The sequence below is a fragment of the Psammomys obesus genome, unplaced genomic scaffold (genome assembly GCF_907164565.1).
Source record: "Psammomys obesus unplaced genomic scaffold, mPsaObe1.curated_primary_1811, whole genome shotgun sequence".
Classification (NCBI taxonomy): domain Eukaryota; kingdom Metazoa; phylum Chordata; class Mammalia; order Rodentia; family Muridae; genus Psammomys; species Psammomys obesus.
In genome coordinates, this window is record NW_026593931.1 from 952,012 (window position 1) to 969,906 (window position 17,895).

The 17,895-nt window shown below is 50.8% G+C and overlaps 1 protein-coding gene across 2 annotated transcripts in view; it reads left to right on the forward strand.

The window, feature by feature from the left end:
• Fbln2 (fibulin 2) overlaps positions 1-17,895 on the forward strand; it is a 59,264-nt gene that overhangs the window by 28,142 nt on the left and 13,227 nt on the right. For both annotated transcript variants that reach the window (XM_055617526.1, XM_055617527.1), the window contains exons 3-8: positions 8,360-8,471; positions 11,339-11,468; positions 13,372-13,552; positions 15,224-15,433; positions 15,931-16,044; positions 16,559-16,660. In XM_055617526.1, the coding sequence (XP_055473501.1) occupies positions 8,360-8,471; positions 11,339-11,468; positions 13,372-13,552; positions 15,224-15,433; positions 15,931-16,044; positions 16,559-16,660 (849 nt within the window). The remainder of the gene's footprint in view (positions 1-8,359; positions 8,472-11,338; positions 11,469-13,371; positions 13,553-15,223; positions 15,434-15,930; positions 16,045-16,558; positions 16,661-17,895) is intronic.

The window sequence follows — 17,895 nt, forward strand, 5'->3', positions numbered from 1 at the left end:
GGTAAAGTGTTGGAAATCTGAGCCCAACTGTTCTGCTCAGACTTAGAGAGCTACTGAGCTGGGGATGGGTCTCTGGTTTGCTTTCTCTTGCCTTCTCTACTCATTCACTGACATGGTTGTGGGCTGCACCCCTGGATGGTATTGGGTGCCTAGAGGTCAGTAGGAAGCAGAGGTGAAGGCCTGCCCTGCTGGAATGGGTTTGGCTGTGGCTCCATGCTGGAAGCCTTTAGGAGGCTCCTGGCCGGGAAGCAGTTGGAGACCGGGAAGCAGTTAAAGACTGTTGTGCTGGTGGAAGGTCAAATCCCACTTGCATGGAAACTGCCCATTGTGCTGTTTCCTGGGCCGGAAAGGCTGAGCATGACTGCTCTGGGCTTCCTTCAGAAGCCTGGGGTCTGGAAATTCATCTGGAAGCTCCTATCAAGTAAATACTGGCAGTTCATTCAAACAGTTTAAAGCACAAAGCAAGCATGTAGTGGGCCCAGCCTTGCTGCTTTGAGTGTTGACTCCCCAGCTCCTTCGCATCCCCAGGCACACAACCGTAACTCTGAAGAGGCCAAGAAATAGGTAAGGAGCCTGCCAAAGGCCAGTGAGCTCTGAGATGGAACCAGGAGTCCTGACACCTAGCCAGCGCTCCCTTCCCTGTGATGAGCCTTCCCAGCTGAGCAAAGTCTTTTGGGAAGCAGTTTCATGAAGGGGCTTGATTCAATCTGAGGAGACCAGTATGATCTCGTGTCTTGGGGACTGCTGACAGTTCAGCTGCCACTACTAGGTTGAATGGAAACCTGGAGAGCATCAGCTCTGGCTTGGGGAACAGATTAAAGCCAGGCCAGCCTGCCATGAGGGTTCCAGGCTTCTGCCCGTCTAGGCTGTCCCCCTGCTGCGCAAAGAATTATACTGAACAGGGTAAAAAGCCAGATTGGAAGAGGAGAAGGCAGTGGGCTTGAGGGAGGATATTCACTTAGGTAGAGTTGGCAAGGGACAAGGGAGCCTCTTGTGCCACTTCCCAGGTGTGGGCATACCACTTCCTTTTCTTGTGTGCTGTCTGCTTGTGGTATGAGATGTGGACTCCTGGAGAGAGGCTGTGTGACTAGGGGTATCTCAAGCTGGGGCCCCCAACAGTTCAGATCAGGACTGTTGCTTAGAAGCTGATGTGGAAAAGCTTGGTTCCAGTTCCGTGCTGTGAGAGGTGGAACTTTCAAGAAATGGGGCCTAGCGGGATGTCTTTAGGTCATGTGCCCTTGACCATGAGATGGAGGCTTTCTCTCACTCACAAACAGCTAGGGCTGTTTGTGGGGGCTGTTTACCATCCAGTGCAGACTTGTTAGATACAGAGACACATAGGTACACATATAGTTACATTTGTGTTAACATTTCCTGGGGAGACACTAACAAATGCCTATTCACCCCAGTTAAGACCATGACAAGACCAAATGATTCTACCCAGGTCTACCTTGGTGAACCCATGGGTTTATTTGGGCTTACCAGAGCATGGGCATCTTGCTGCTAGGGTGTGTGTCCCCCAGCAGCAATTGTTAACTGTTGGTACATACCTGGGGAGTGGGCAGGGTTCATGACTCACTTCCACAAAGAAGTGTTAGGAGGCCCAGCCTTCAGAGGGCACTGTGTGTGCAATCACTGCAGCCTTGATTTCAAGGCAGCAATAGTGGCATCGTGCCTGGAGGATAGCATCATCCACACACACACACACACACACACACACACGCACGCACGCACGCACGCACGCACGCTCATCATCCTGGCTAATTTTATGTCAGTTTGACACGTTAGAGTCTTTTGAAAGGAGGGAACCTCAACTGAGAAAGGTCCTTCATAAAATCAGGCTGGAAGGTGTTCTCTTTATTAGCGATTGATGGGGACACAGCCAACCATGTGGTTCTTACAGAACACAGAATGGGGGTCCTGGGTTCTATAAGGAAGCAGGCTGAGCAAGCCATGGGAAGCAAGCCAGGAAGCAGCACTCCTTCATGGCCTCTGCATCAGCTGCTGCCTCCAGGTTCCTGCCCTGTTTGAGTTTCTGTCCTGACTTTCTTCGATGATGAACAGTGATGTGGAAGTATAAGCTAAACCATCCCTTTCCTCTTCAACTTGCTTTTGGTCATGGTGTTTCATTGCAGTGATAGAAACCCTAAGACACTTACTGAGCGTTACCAATCAGTATCTTCAGGGAATCGATTCCAGGATCATCCCCCTCTCCATCTTGGGTACAAAAGTTGGAGGATGCTTATGTCTCTTATGTAAAACTCATGCATAGAGGCTGTGTGCATCCTACTTCAAACACCTGCAGACCCCTTGTTACTATGAGGCAGGGCAAATACAATGTGGCAATGGCCGCTACACTGTACCGTCTGGGGGAACAAAAGAAGGATGTCTGTGCACCTTTGTTCAATACAGATACAGGTCTTTATAGAAACATTTTCCTATATTGAGTTGGTTGAGCTCATGGCTGCAGGGTCAGCGGGTAGACATGTGCATGCTGGAAATTTCAGTGTTGGCCCGTATCTTTTCTTATTGTTTGTTTGATTTTTTTGAGAAAGAGTTTCTCTGTGAAGCCCTGGCTGTCCTGGAACTCACTCTGTAGACCAGGCTGGCCTCAGTTTTACAGAGATCCACCAGCTTCTGGCTCCCAAATGCTGGGATCAAAGGCATGTGCCATGGCCACCTGGCTTGGCCCTGTATCTTGAAACTCTGAAAAAAAAAAAAAAAGATACAACGTCTAATCCAGTCAATTCCCTAATGCCATCTAATTCTCCACTTTCTCTGATTGTTCCTGAGGTGGGCTGTAAAGCTTGTTTTGTAAAGGCAATATCTAATCAAGGATGATTAGCCAGTGTTTGGTTTACCGCGGTGGTTACGCCCCCTGGGTTTGTTTTTCTGAAATTCCCTTGAATACACACAGTCTCAAGTGTCTTTTGATGCACGGTAATGGAACAGGCCTTTGCCAAATGTCCTATGGGAACATAATGTGCAGACCGCAGTGCCTCGGGTCTCGGCGGGATCTCGGCGGGGTCTCGGCGGACAGCTTGGAGAGTCCACACCTGTGCTGCACCCCGCAGATGGAAACCAGTGTTCCCTGGTGTTGCTTCCAGCTTGTTAGCTCTTAACTCCCTCCCGGCCCCATTAAAGCCGTTGCTCTGACGTGCCAATGCCCTTGCCTATTCTTAAGTTTATTTTGCAGAATGGGAATGATCTATGTCTGGCTCGTTTGGAGGAAGGAAACATTGGGTTCTACCCAATAGTCTTGTATGGAGGAGCTAAATTGCCTTTATCAGTGTTAATTGCAGCCCCGGTTGCGATGGCAACTGGAATGTCTCGGTAGCGTTCTGATGTGGGAGTGAAGCGTAGCTTCTTGAGCGGCCCTGATGCTGATAGACAGTTGGAGCTGTGCTGCTGGCAGCATTCCTCTGTGTCTTCGGGAGCGGGAGGAACCCCTGAGTAACTGTGCACCTAGGTGGGGATCTGCTCACTAGAGGGTATGTGGCATTGACGGAGGTTTCTCAGTGCCTTTCCAGAGCACCCCAAAATTTACGTGTACTCAGTTTACACGGATGTGCATAGCAGGTGGGTTCCTGCCACCCTCGTCTTGGGGCTCATCCCAGTTACAGCCATCTTTCATCCTTGGCCCCAGTGTAGAGCATTGTCTCTTCTTGGTTCTAGGTCATGTTCTGGAGGATGGTGGCACCAAGTAGTTTTCCTTGTAGCTTGTCCTTTAGGTCTCCCTTGCCTAGGAGTGTGTGTGGTATACTATAGGTCAGGCCTCTCTCTGGTCATCTGTAACAGTAGTGGAGTGTGAGGACTCTGCGCTGAGAGCCCAGGCAAGGGACCACAAGTGCAGCTGCAGGTCAGCACACAGGTGGACCAGTCAGGCTTGGATGAGTCTGATGGAAGGCAGGGGGTACATGGCGTGTGTGTGCTAACAGGGCTGGGAAGAACGAGGAGATGGAAATCTAGACATGGAGAAGCAAGACTGGGTGAGCCCAGGTCAAACCCCCATCCCAGAGGCTTTTTCTGGGCTCCCTATCACTCCTCTGCCCCCTCCTGTGAATGTGGGATAGAAAACAGAGAGGAGACCAGAACCCTGGCTGGCTTGTCTACTTCACAGGCCTCAGAAAGATGATCAAGGCTCCTGGGTGGCCCAGAAAGGCTCACCCTGGGTTCTGCAGAAAATGCCACCATGTTTGTCAAGGCTGGGGGGGCTCACAGTGCTGTGTGCTGTGGGGCTCTGGGCTGTACGCTAAGGCCCACAAAGCAAACATCTTGTTCATCGGGGCCCTGGCGGAGACTCCTGCTATTACCCTCCTGTCAGCAGGGAAATGTTTTGCAGCATTTTCAAAGCCGGGATTCTTTAGGGAAAGGGGACTAACTGTCTAGGGGTTGATGTCTGGACTGGATTGTTTGGGCCATCCATTGTTCTGTGATCAAAGGAGGTTATGGTTTCCGGATCTCTGAATCTATTTACAAGGGAAGGGCTCTGGAATGGCTAATATCTGCCTCAACATACAGGAGGCAGGGCTCCCCCCAAGACACCATCTGTTGCTGCGTCTGGGGTCTCCACTCTACCAGATGCCTGGTGCATATCCATGTAATCCTTTTAAAGTAAATGTCAGTTTATGTAGCTCCTGAACTCGGCCTGAAGTACCTTCAGGAACGATTTCATTTCATGCAGACATCCGCCTCTGGTCTCTTAACACCTGTGTGTAATGGGCCGGGAGCAGCCTAACTATTTCATCTCTGATCGTTAGGTATCTCTGGAATCTTTGCTGTCACAAACGCGTTGGGTGTCTGGGAGCCTCCTGTCTGGGTTCACCGGGGTGTCTGTCAGTATGTCAGATTCCTGGAAGGGGGAAATGCCAGCCCACAGTTCCTTATATTTATTGCAATGCAGTTTTCAAAAATATTGTGACATTTACAAAGTCTTGAGTGTGCAGCTCAGCAGCATTACTTGCAGTCTCACTGGAGTGAGATCTCTCAACTTCAAATGCTGAAACTGCCCTTATGGGACACTCAGTGCCTGATGCCCGCCGCACTACTTTCCGTCTCTGAATCTGAGTGGAAACACATGCTGTCTGTAGCCTTTGTGTCTGGCTTGCGGCTCTGCTATTTCTAAGTTTTAGGCGTCAATCTTCATTATGGGATTTTCTATTCTTGTTGCCTTATCCATTCCTGTTTTTGTCTCTTCCTGTGGACAGTGTCTTTCCCCATGTCATGCCTGTAGGATATAAGTGTGTCACATGGTGGTTGTGGCTGTCATTGGTGACTCATTATAACATAGGGACTGTGTTACAGCACAGGGCCATTTAGTGGGCTGGGGACCCTGGGGCGTATTTCTGTTTTTCCTGATAACAAAATCTCTGCAAAATGAGTTTGCACATCTTCCCTTTCAGCAGGTGTCAGGGTAGGTTTTCCATACTATTTCTCTCTCTCTGCCACTGAGGAGTATGAGGTTTGGCCGGGGTGGGGGTGTCAAGGACCTATCATACTGTCTGTCTGGCAGAACTCTGAAGACCACGGCAGAGTGGTCCAGATCCAGGGCAGTTCTGGGCCATGTCACTGTCCAGAAGGAGATGAGCAACCTCAGTCATCCTTGGGAATAGGGAGGCCCGGCTGACCCACAGGAGGCAGAAGGGCAGGTGGGCATCATAAAATGGGCAGTGGCCCAGCTCTCCACCCAGGCATTGGTTCTGTTGCTGAGATGGGTTAGCTCATTCGGAAAGGCCTAACGCACCATACCATGTGGGCTGAGGGACAAGAGTGGTCCCTTTACTACACATACAGGCATCATGGGTTGGTATGAACTTCAAATGGTGACGGACGCTGAGAGCCTGAATGCTTCACCTGGAAGCAGAACTTGTAATGTTCTGGGACCTGTGTTGCCCACTGAGGGCCTGAGGTGACTCAGGCCCTTCTTAGACACAGAACCCTTCAAGGATGATGTTGGGATAAGTGTGTCACTTGGCAGAGATATCATGGTGCAGTGTGTGTGTGTGTGTGTGTTTGTGTGTGTTTGTGTGTGTGTGTGTGTGTGTGTGTGGTGTAGCCAGAAGCAGAAGCTGACTGGCTTGCTGGCCAGATGAAGAGGCTGAAAAGTCATACTGGGTGGGCTTCTTCAGGTCTTGGGAAGCCTGTCTGCTGCTGTTGGGGTGCAAATTCCTGTGACCAGTCTAGGCACAGAACTGTAGGAGGGGCCAGGGCAAGGTGACACAGGATGCCCAGCATCTGGAGCATATCACTAAGGTCAGAGTGTGAGGGAGATGAGAGGCCTTGGGGTGCATTCCACAGGCCAGAAGCCAGAGGGCAAGGGACCCCCAGAGAGATGGTGGGGGCTGGGATGTCTGGAGGCAGGCCTGCAGGAGCTGCCTTGGAACCACCTTGGGAACTGTGGGGTGTCCTCATTGTGACCTTGGAGGCTCGGTTCACAGCGAGCTCTTTCAGGACTGGCTGGGTCAAGTTGCCCATGTTGACTGGAGAGGGAAAGGGAAGAGTGCAGCATGAGGCTGGGATTTCTAATCTTCCACTTCCTCTGGGCAGAGGAAATAATAACAGAGTGTTTGGCCCTGTGCCTGGCTTGATATTGGCACTCAGCACATTGGGGCTGTCATTGCTATATCTTAGGGCATCCATCAAAGGTCGCCTGGCCAGGACCCCAGGATCTGTTGCAATCTCATAATCCCATGAGTCTTTCTCAGAAAAGCCTTAGGGAGGGCAGATTCCAGCTTGTAGAAGGAAGATCAAGTGTTAGGGTTTAGATATGAAATGCCCCACTTATTATGGGCTCTGTCACAGGCTCATTTTGTCTTATAGGCTGGGTCCTCAGCCAATGAGCCATACCTGCCACACACACACATTATGCTCCTCTTCCTCGTCTTCCTCCTTCTCCTCTGCCTCATCCTCATCCTACTTCTCCTCCTTCTTGTGACAGGCCCTCTTTATGGAGCCCAGGCTCAAATTTGTAATCCCCCTGCCTCAACTTCCAGAGTGCTTGGTTTACAGGCATGCCTGGCTTGTATACATTTATACAGTCATTTTTGTAAATGGAGGCTGAGTGGGGTAATGTGATGGGGTTGGGGTACAGAGAGGTCCGGGAGACCTTCTCTGAGGAGATTTGATCCCTGAAAAGGGAAAAGGAAGGAGTCAGCCTGTTTGAGAGTCATAATTCTGCCCGTCTTTGTTTTTAAGTTTTCATTTTGAAATAGTGTCACAAGGTTGCTGGTCTTGAACTATGATACTGCTGCCTTCTGAGTAGTGGATTACAGGCCGGTTCTACCAGTGAATTTGAGATTCACCTTGACAAATCCCATAAACAGATTGGATCTTTGATTATAGTTGTATTAAAACTGTAGCTCACATACAGCAGAGTTCACATCTTGAGTACATTGACCCTTTACTCAAATATGCATAAAGTAAAAAGTATGCATCAAATAAAGTGGTTAAACACACTTGCTACTCCAGCAAAGAACCCAGGTTCAGTTCTCAGCACCCACAAAGCAGCTTGACACCACCTGTAATCCAGTTCAAGGGATCTCATGCCCTCTTGTGGCCTTCGTGGGCTCTGTACTCATGCGGTGCACATACATATAGGCAGAATAATAAGGAAGAAGGAGGAGGAGAAGGAAAGGAGAGAGCGAGAAAGAAAGATTCTGTTTTTGTTGGTCAGGATGCTTACTGTTGATTTATTTCTGGGTTGCTCTTTTAAACGGTCATTTCTTCTACTAATTTTCCTATTACCGTGTTAAGAAAAAAAAAACACTATTTGAATAATCAGTTTTGGTTTTTGTCATTGTATTGTAATAATTGTTAATTAGTATTAATTTTTATTAATTAAACATCATTACAACTAAATCCCAGGGGAAAAAACAACTTAAGATAACTCTTACCCCCCAAACCTCCTGAGGTTCTTTTCTGTCTTCTGCCCCATCTGCACTACTTGGCTACTTGGATCAACAGAACCCAAGTCAGGGCTTCTTATATCTTTGATGGTTCATTTAGGGATATGTCTTGGCAGAAACCATCTGGGTGTTGGGGAAGGGGCTAGACAAATTATGGGTCAGTTGCTGCCTGTGCAGTCTAGCCCCTGTGAGCTCTGAGTGAGCAATGTGTGTGTGTGTGTGTGTGTGTGTGCTCGCACCCACCCCCTTAGAGCCAGTCATTGGCTACCCACTGCTATACCCACCCTGCAGGTAGACCAAGCCTTCCCAGATCTTCCTTTCAAGGGAAGGGCTGGAAGTGCACGGCAGGGGTGTGTGGGGATTGGGGGTGAGAGGTTACCTTGCCCATTGCCTGCAGGCTGAACTGCACCTAGTGGCCCCCAAACTCAGCTACACCTCCTCATTGCAACCCACAGCCTCCACCAAGGACCTGATTGAGACATGCTGTGCTGCCGGCCAGCAGTGGGCCATTGACAATGATGAGTGCCAGGAGATCCCCGAGAATGGCGCCGAGAGTGACGTCTGCAGGTAAGTGGACTGGGGTGGGCGCAACTGTTCTTGCCTTCCGTGGGCCCCAGATGTGTGAGGGTGACCAAAAGTGGGTGCAGTTAACCTTCTGGCAGGCTGATGGGGGGAGACTGACTGGTCCCGAGAGTCAGCTGATCCCATGCATCTCTAACTGTCTTGGGGTGTAAATTAGAGTAAGTTCAAAGGATCATTATCACCTTGGGGTTGCTGGGGCTTGCCACTCTCAGCAGCTACCTCTCCCCCCAGCTCAGCTACCTTGAATGCCCCAGAGTCTGACCTTCTGCCCTCCTTGGCCACCTGTGCTGTGGCTCGGACACTGCACTCTGCTTCCCCTGTCAGGGTTGGTCCTCTGGATATCTTCCTTTCTCATCTTTCACAGCCTACTCACTTTTTGTTTTTAAAAAAGGAGAGTGGAACAGAGTGGGAAAGGATCTTCACCAACCCTATATCTGTCAGAGGACTAATATCCAGAATATATAAAGAACTAAAGAATTTAAGCAGCAACAAATCAAGTAATCCAATTAAAATATGGGGTACAGAGCCAAACAGAGAATTCTCTGTAGAGGAATATAGAATGGCAGAGAAACACTTAAAGAGATGCTCAGCGTCCTTAGCCATCAGAGAGATGCAAATCAAAACAACCCTGAGATTTCACCTTAAACCCATCAGAATGGCTAAGATAAAAAACTCAAGTGACAGCACATGCTGGAGAGGATGTGGAGAAAGAGGAACCCTCCTCCACTGCTGGTGGTAATGTAAGCTTGTACAACCACTTTGGAAATCAATCTGGCACTTTCTCAGACAATTAGGAATCGTGCTTCCTCAAGATCCAGCTATACCACTCCTAGGCGTATATCTAAAAAATGCTCAAGTACACAACAAGGACATTTGTCCAACCATGTTTGTAGCAGCTTTATTCGTAATAGCCAGAACCTGAAAACAACCCAGATGTCCCTCAATGAAGGAATGGATACAGAAATTGTGGTACATTCACACAATGGAATACTGCTCAGCAATTAAAAACAAGGAAATCATGAAATTTGCAGGCAAATGGTGGAACCTAGACAAGATCATCCTGAGTGAGGTATCCCAGAAGCAGAAAGACACACATGGTATATACTCACTTATAAGTGGATACTAGACCTATAAGATAGGATAAACATACTAAAATCAGTATACCTAAAGAAGCTAAACAAGAAGAAGGACCCTGGGTAAGATGACCAGTCCTTACTTAGAAAGACAAATGGGATGGACATTGGAAGTAGGAGAAAACAAGAATCAGGACAGGAGCCTACCGTAGAGGGCCTCTGAAAGACTCTACCTAGCAGTGTATCAAAGCAGATGCTGAGATGCATGGCCAAACTTTGGGCAGAGTGCAGGGAATCTTATGAAAGAAGAGGGAGTTAGTAAGACCTGGAGAGGACAGGAGCTCCACAAGGACCAAATATATCTGAGCACAGGGGCTTGTCTGAGACTGATTTTCCAACCAAGGACCATGCATGGATATAACCTAGAACCCCTGCTTGGAACTAGTCCATGGCAGCTCAATCTCCAAGTGGGTTTTCCTAGTAAGGGGAACAGGGACTGTCTCTGACATGAACTCAATGGCTGGCTCTTTGAACTCTGTGGGAGGAGCAGCCTGGCTAGGCCACAGAGGAGGACAGTGCAGCTAGTCCTGGTGAGACCTGATAAGCTAGGGTCAGATGGAAAGGGAGGAGAATCTCCCCTATCAGTGGACTTAGAAAGGGGCAGGGAGGGATGAGGGAGGGAACGAGGGACTGGGAGGGAATGAGGGAGTGGTCTACAGCTGGGATACAAAGTAAATAAACTGTAATTAATATAAAAATAAAAATTAAAAAAAGGAGAGTGAAGTTCAGAGAGAGTATGATTCTTCTAGATCTGCACAGCTCACCAGCAATATGGCCAGGATTAGAACACGTTTTTTCTAATGTCTAGCTTGGTTTGCACCTGCCTCCTCTCCTCTTCCTCCTCCTTCTCCTCTTCCTCCCTTTCCTCTTCCTCCTCTTCCTTGTTCTTTTTCTCCTCCTTTTCCTCATTCTCCTCCTCCTCTTCCATTTCTGAGACAGAGTCTCATTATATATCCCTGCTGACCTGAAACTCTTTATGTAGACTGGCCTCAGACTCAGAGATCTGCCTGTCTTTTCCTTCCAAGTGCTGGGATTAAAGGTGTGCACCGCCATGCCTGGTCCCACTCTGCCTTCTTTAGAGAAATTTCAATTCTAACCTCATCCCTATTCTCTCCCCCTTTTGGGATTACTGAATGGTTAGAGCATGCACACTATTCAGACCCCGTGAGTTTAGAGCTTTGCAGCCATAATGAATACTGACATCCCTCTTGAGATGGAGCTCACCACTACGTGGACCTCAACTCCATCACCGGACGGCTGTCCCCTGCATGTGTCCCTCCCATGTAATGCCGAGTCCTGCCTCTCATGACCCATGCTTTGCTGATTCATTAGCCTCCTCTACAACAGGTTACACATGTGGGGAGGAGCAAGTAGTGACTAGGGACCCAGTCACCAATCTCCCTAGCAGATCTACCCTTTCTGAGGTTGGGTCTCTAATTTTCTGAGGAGTGGTAGTAGAGCTCTAAATGCCAACACCTTCCCCCAGAGGTCAAGGACACAGCTCTGAGGCCAGAGGGTCCCAGACCCAAATCCAACCCATGAGACCTGGCAGGGGTTGTGTCTGCCCTGCTGCCAGCACTGACCCCTCTTGCTGTAGACCTCAGGTAGGGGCTTCCCTTCTCTACCCTACATTCTATCTCCCTCCTGTGAGGTGGGGACTGTCACCCTCTTGGGGAGGGACCCAGGAAAGACAGGTACTGAGGCATTCCCCTGTTTCAGGATAGCCCAGAAGCACTGCTGTGTCTCGTATTTGAAGGAAAAGAGCTGTATGGCTGGTGTCATGGGGGCCAAAGAGGGCGAGACCTGTGGAGCAGAGGACAATGATACCTGCGGCGTCTCCCTGTACAAGGCAAGTCACACCTGCCACAATCTTGGCTGAGATGCATGATACCACATCTTGGAGGAGGTGGGGGCAGACTCACCGCCTGGCCAGGAGATGCTAACAGTCAATGGAGTTCGTCAACAAAGTCCACAAAATGTGCATTGAACCCCACCAATAACCCAGGTGACATCTTGCTCTCTCTGAGGCAGGTCTGGTTGTGTGTGGCAGAGTGTGGTATGCCTGGAGATAGTGGCTGAGGAGGTCTGTGGGCGGAGGCTGTGTTGGAGCGCACAGTGGTGCTAGGATCAGTGTGGCTACAAGCAATGGAAAGTCGTAGGATGCTGGCTTTCTTCACTTTATGCTAGAGGCTGGACACCGGAGGCTGGAGGCTAGCAAACCCAAGCTGCATCAGGACATAGCAGGAGGAAGGGGAGAAGGCCTGGTATTAGGAAAGCACCTTGCTGCAGGCGGGTGTAAAGTTCTGCTTCTATGGTTATCTTCACCTCAATGGCAGCTCCCTTATCCCAGCCTCAGTTTCCCCATGCGTAGAACATGGGCAAGGAATCCACATCCTGGGGCAGGCAAGGCCCAGTGCCAGCACCTGGAGCTTGTGTTCATGTGGTCTTCAGCAGTGGGTATTGCAGCATTAGATGAAGGAATAGGGCGTCACTCACTGTAGCTGTGTCTGTGGCTGGCTTGGCGTCAGGAAATGTTCAGCTGTGCCTCTGTGTCTGTCATTGGCTGGTGGCTTCTCTGGAGCCACATGATGTAGGTGGCCTGGCTGAACTGTCTCTCTTCCCTGTATTCTCTCTGGTTGGGTTCAGATAGGGCTCTCAGAAAGAAACTGAAGCGTATATGTTGCCCTCCTTTCCTCACTGAGACGGCATACCCAAGACAACCTCTTTTTGAGAGTGAGAGGTTTTGGTTTAGTTTGCTCACTTGGCCCTGCTGCCTTTGGGTCTGTGGTGAGGTGGCACGGTATGGTGTTCATGGCTGAGCCAATTACTCACATAAGAAAGAAGAGACCAGTGTCCCCAAGTCCACTTCAAGTGTATGTCTTCAGTGACCTAAGACCTGTCACTAGACCCATCCTGGGCCGTGGGGCAGGCATATGCCAAACTCAAACTATAGTGGCATGCAAGACCTTTAGAAGCCAAGGTGCAAATGGGCACATGATTACTTCGGTCTCACCCTAGTGACCAAAGCAAGTGATTGGCACCTCAAGCCAGAGGCACATGCTCACTGTCTGAGTCGCTGAGCTGTCCAGCCTCAGACTATGGATACTGGTCAGCTGGAGCTGTTGCTGCATCCAGTCCACTGCCACAGTCTGACAATACAGATCAAATTTCCCCATAGCATTTGGCCGGGTGGGTCAGCATATCCTTAGGGACCCAACTTCTGTCTTTGTTGAATTGTCAGTGTGAAATGTTAGCTTCAGATTCCTTCATAACCTGATGTGATGCCAGGAGCTCCAATACATATACACTCTATGGAGGAGGACCAGGGAGAGAGAGATGGGTGCACTACCAAACAGACCCTGTTCTGCACACTTTATGAAGTCACCTGCACTGCAAGGGCCCTTGAAAAATGCTGTCTTTTTGCTGAGCTGACAGGATTAGTGTCTGCTTCTAAGGGTGGGGCATGGTGAGCAGGCCTGGGCTTCATTTGTAGTTCTTTCCGAAGGGGCATTTATTCATTCATTAAAGAAAATTAACATTAGTCTGCCCTTCCCCAACTTGGGATGTAGGGGTGGGGCACCCTCCCCTCTGGGAGAGGACACAGGCAGACAGAGGACCTAGACAATGCTAATTCTCCCCAGAGCCTTCCCCAGGCTATGCCCAGGCTACGGACCCTGAATGAGTCACAGGCACACAGACTGTGGGAAATCAGGCAGCTCTGAGGGCCCGTGGTGATGCTCTGTCTCCCTCAGCAATGCTGTGACTGCTGTGGCCTGGGACTCCGAGTGCGGGCTGAGGGCCAGTCGTGCGAATCCAACCCCAACCTGGGGTATCCCTGCAACCATGTCATGCTCTCCTGCTGTGAAGGCGAAGAGCCCCTCATAGTGCCTGAGGTCCGCCGGCCACCAGAGCCTGAGGCCGCCCCTCGAAGAGGTGGGTGCCACCCTCCCAGGTGGAGGCAGTTGGAGGAGGATATATGGGCTCCTAGGATGGCTGGGCTGGGTGACCTCAGGCCTCAGTGGGGACCCTGGTCCATTGTTGTGTGAGGTTTAAGGTTTGAACTCCGCTTTGTAGAGTTCTGTAGCTGCTGACTGGATTCTAACCCTGTGTGTGCTGTATGGCAGTCCCACACAGTTCTCTGTACCACTCACCAAATCACGGGTGACCATTGCCCTTCTACCCTCCCCTCACCACCCTAGCTGCTCTGACCTTCTCCACACCTTTCCACTGTTTTTCCATCTGGTGCCATTCAGATCTGCTTATCTTTTTCTCCACCTGAACATCTGTCCACCAGTCTGTCATTTGTCATTCTTGTATCCGTCCGTCCATCCATCCATCCATCCATCCATCCATCCATCCATCCATCCATCTTTTTCATTCATCCACATGCCTATCTGTCCATCCATTCATTCCCTGATCTATCCATCGTTCACCTCCCCCACTCATTTATCCCCCCCAGTCAGTCACCTATTTTTTTCACCTACCCACTCACCCACTCATTCATTTTCATCCACCTTTCTGTTCATTTGTCCATTGACTTGCCCATCCATTCACTCACCCATCTATCCACCAGCTCATCCAAGGTGCTAGTTGAAAACAGTGATTTCTGAAGAACCAGTTATTACTCAGAGAGTGGTTCAAGGTAGAGCTCAGGAAGAAACCCAGCATCAGAGGTCAGAACAGGACAGTGGGGGACCAGGTGGACCACACGGCTGGGCAAGATTCATCCACTTAACCACCCCTTGTGTGGAGCTTCTGAGTAACTTGGGTCTAGGAGGTGCAGGTGGTGGAAGCAGACTGTACTCCTTCAAATGATTGAAGTGGCCTTGGGCATATCGTCCCTGTTTATCTTCTGCTGGGAGGATGATCAAAGAGGCCTGCCTATAACTGAGCTGGGCCTGGCCCATGGAGGTACATGCTGGTGATCCTAGAGACCCTTGGTCTGCCTTTATCCTCTCACAGTTCCAGGACCTCAGGACAGGGCTGTGGGCACTGGCCAGGGTTCCTCAGCATGGAGCTCAGTGCAGACACCTTCCCTATGACATGCCCTTGGATGCAGCTTCAGGCCGCCATTCTGTTCTCTTGTTGCCAGAGGCTGACAGCATGGGCTGAGGCATCAGGTCAGTGCAGGGCAGGCCAGCAAAGCAGCCTTCTCTTCCACTCACCTCCTGCCCTCTGCAGAGTAGGCAACGAGACACAAAGAGACCTACTGCTAACACAGCTACGGAAGCTGCAATTAAAGTCACATCCTCATCTGTCTCCACCTAGGCTAGCACTCTTTCTATGACTCCAGTTCAGCACTTACTAATATACATACATACCAGCTTACATACCTCATTGGATATGGCCCAATCCAATTGAAAGGGACCCTAGCTGATGAAGACTCAGACCCAGCTACTATGGGTTCACTACCATTCATCCATTCATCCATCCTCCATCTACCTACCCACCCATCTAGCCATCCATCCATCCATCCCTCTCTTCCTCCTTCCATCGCTTCTCCATTTTTACCTCTGTTGAGCCTCTGTTGCTTTCCTGGCTCCAGTGGGTTCAGCCACCTGGTGGCCAAGCTGGCTATGTTCCAGTGCTGACCAACTACCCCAGTTTCAGAGGCGGAGATGGCAAGCCGGGAGGCCCTGTCACTCAGCACAGAGGCTGAACTACCCAATAGCCTGCCAGGAGATGACCAGGATGAGTGCCTGCTGCTCCCTGGGGAGCTTTGCCAGCATCTTTGCATCAACACCGTGGGCTCCTACCGCTGTGCCTGCTTTCCTGGCTTCGAGCTGCAAGGCGATGGTCGTACCTGCCGCCCAGGTGAGCTGTAGGCAGCCCAGGCACAGGCTTGTCCTGCCAGTGGAGGGTGGCTTTGCTAGGCTATCTCTCTTCCTGCTGCCTCTGTGTTGATGCTGGCAGAAGCAGAGGAGGCTCCCAGCTCTGGGAAATATGAAGACTTCCTGGAGCTCCCTCTGAAGACAGGCCTGGAGCGGGGCTCAGGCTGTAGACCCTTACCAGGTCTAGCTAGTGTGCCTAGTAGGCTTTTTTTTCCTGCCAGCTAGCTGGATGGGGTGGAGTTGTATTTTAGTCTAGATAGCCCCTACTTTTTTCTTTCCTCTTTTGCCTTTTCTTAGTAGCTGTGAGATAGCTCTTGCCTAAGATGTGTCCGTACCCTGAGCCTCAGTTTTCTCCCTGGTGATTGAGCAAGGAGGGTGGTCAGTGAGGTCACCAGTCAGTGCCTGATGTGGTTAGCTGTGTGTCCAAGGCCTGGCAGAAGATGCGAGGCTGCCCCCTGCTGTCTGCTCTGCCTATAACAGATGGAGGTGCCCCACAGCTGGACACTGCACGGCAGTCTGCACCAAGGTCCGAGTCTGCCCAGTTGCCTCCCAACACCATCCCACTGCCTGTGCCACAGCCCAACACCTGCAAAGGTGAGTGGAGGGATGTACCTTCTTCCCGGCCCACGCTGCAGAGGTCTGGGCCGTGTGGTGTGCTGGGCTCTGGGGCTGGGTGTGTACAAGCTGGCCCAGGCTTTTGGGTGCCTCTGCTTTGTGGAAGGGACGGGATATGCCTGGGGATGACTGAGAAGGGGAAGTGACATCCAGGGATTCTGGGTCTCTGTGTGACCCTAGCCAAGTGGGTCATCTGTTCTGCTTCATTCCTGCCTTTTGCTTTTTGTTTTTTACTGTCCCCCTGGCACTCGAGGGATGGATTGGCATCTGAGTGGTGTGTGGGAGGAAGCCAAAATATTGTCCCCAGTTCCAGCTGGGCCTGGAACCGCTTACAGGAGACCCAGTGAAAAGGCACAGGCATGAGGCTCTCATCTTTTCACATCTCCCACTCCGTGCGCCTGCAGCGGAGGCCCCAACTTGTATCTCAGAGCCGGGGATGAGCATTGTGGCCAGGGCCAAGGCCTGCGTTCTGACTCCAGGAATTTTCTCTCAGACAATGGGCCCTGTCGGCAGGTGTGCCGTGTTGTTGGGGACACAGCCATGTGCTCCTGCTTCCCTGGCTATGCCATCATGGCAGACGGCGTGTCCTGTGAAGGTGAGTACCTTGGGCTCACCCTGTAAACCTTGCAGATCTGGCTAGCCTATGGCGAGGGCTTAGGAGACGGGAGACCACAACTTCAAGCTCTCCCTGATTATGAGGTTTGGCTGTTGTGACAGAGAAGCCCAGTAGAGCAGTGTAGGTGGTTCCCTCTGGTGTCACTGAGCCCTTGGTATGGGCCCTCCATGCTGCTGCAGAGGGCCAAGGTCCAGGCTCCTGTCTGCTGTTCTGCTGCTTTCCAAGGACTGAATGCTTCTCAGAACTGAACTTGTATGCATGTCACTTGGAGGCCCGCTGGACACAGATTCCTGGGAATTCTGCAGGCTCCCCAGACATCCTGATTAGGGGGTCTGGGTAAGCTGAGAACTTGTGTTATAACCAGGACCATGCTGGATATGGGCCATACTCAACTCACTGCTCCCCTATGGCTGGCCCGGTCTGCAAGGCTGAGCTTGCTTTGTGATCTCTGAGTTCATCCATTCTCCAGCCTGAGGTGGAGAGAGGGAGAAGACGGCGAACTGTCATTGTGTCAGGGATAGCATCCAGAAGTGGCCTTACCTCCCTCACCTCATGTGCCTGCAGTGGGGAGAGGGCCTCAGTCATAGAGGGAAGGTTGACATTGGTGACAGTGAGCTTCCTCTGCCATTCACAAGTCACAGAGTCCATCCCCTTCACCTCAGTTACCATCGTACGTGAGGTCGTGTCTTGGTGGGGTCGCTGTGGCCTAGGACCTCTCAGTACACAATGTACAATAAGAACAGTGGTTCTGACACCTCTGGTTGGCTTCCTCAGTGAAGCAGCTTGAAGGGTCCCAGGACTTCACCCCCTCTCTCTGTATAGAGGCAGGATAGAGAGCTACAAGTACAGGCTATGTCAGGCTCAGAAGACATGGTCTGAATGATCAAGTCTGGCCAAGCGGATGCCCACATTCTTCTCTGAAGCTCAGATTCCATGTCCAGTCATTCTGTATGTGAGTGACCCCCTCCTGTGAGTCCAGAGCACACAGCATGGTGGCAGCTGACTGGCCTTTCTCTCTGATGGCGGAGACAACTGGCCCAAGGGGTAATGTATGCTTTGGGCTCTGATTCTCCCCGGGGCTCTGGGGACTGAGAACAGTATCTTGGTTCAGAAGTCTTCAAATCTAGGGATCTAGGGCCGGGGCTCCGTAGACTGCCTCTGCTGGCTTGACTGGTGTCCACTTTCTCCCACATGCGCCTTCTCCCCAGGAGCAC